We start from the raw sequence: 405 nt of genomic DNA on the forward strand, positions 1-405 counted from the left end.
GGGAAGTAGTCCACCAGGTGGGAGTGCAAGATCTTGTCCTCCAGCAGGTCCTTCTTGTTGAGGAAGAGGATGACAGAGGAGTTCTGGAACCAGGGGTAGGTGATGATGGTCCGGAAGAGGGCTTTGCTCTCCTCCATGCGGTTCTGCGGGAAGGAAGGCGTGAGGATGGACGCCCCCCCACCCGGGGGCCACGGGGTGGGGAGGGCGTGGAGAGGGGGCCTCACCTCGTTGTCCGACTCCACCAGCACTTGGTCGTATTCACTCAGGGCAACGAGGAACATGATGGACGTCACGTTCTCAAAGCAGTGGATCCACTTCCTCCGCTCTGACCTCTGTCCTCCCACGTCCACCATCCTGCAAGAGACCGGAGCCCCACGGCGGCTCAGCACGGCGGCTCAGCACGGC

At 62.2% G+C, this 405-nt stretch overlaps 1 protein-coding gene across 1 annotated transcript in view; it reads right to left on the reverse strand.

The window, feature by feature from the left end:
• The window catches only part of GNA11 (G protein subunit alpha 11), a 21,171-nt gene that overhangs the window by 1,664 nt on the left and 19,102 nt on the right, over window positions 1-405 (reverse strand). Inside the window, exons 5-6 of the mRNA XM_040629629.1 lie at window positions 225-354; window positions 1-143 (exon numbers count right to left, since the gene is read on the reverse strand). The exon at window positions 1-143 is cut by the window's left edge and continues 23 nt beyond it. Coding sequence (XP_040485563.1) covers window positions 1-143; window positions 225-354 — 273 coding nt within the window. The remainder of the gene's footprint in view (window positions 144-224; window positions 355-405) is intronic.

Source organism: Ursus maritimus, unplaced genomic scaffold (assembly GCF_017311325.1).
Source record: "Ursus maritimus isolate PB19 unplaced genomic scaffold, ASM1731132v1 scaffold_14, whole genome shotgun sequence".
NCBI classification, from domain to species: domain Eukaryota; kingdom Metazoa; phylum Chordata; class Mammalia; order Carnivora; family Ursidae; genus Ursus; species Ursus maritimus.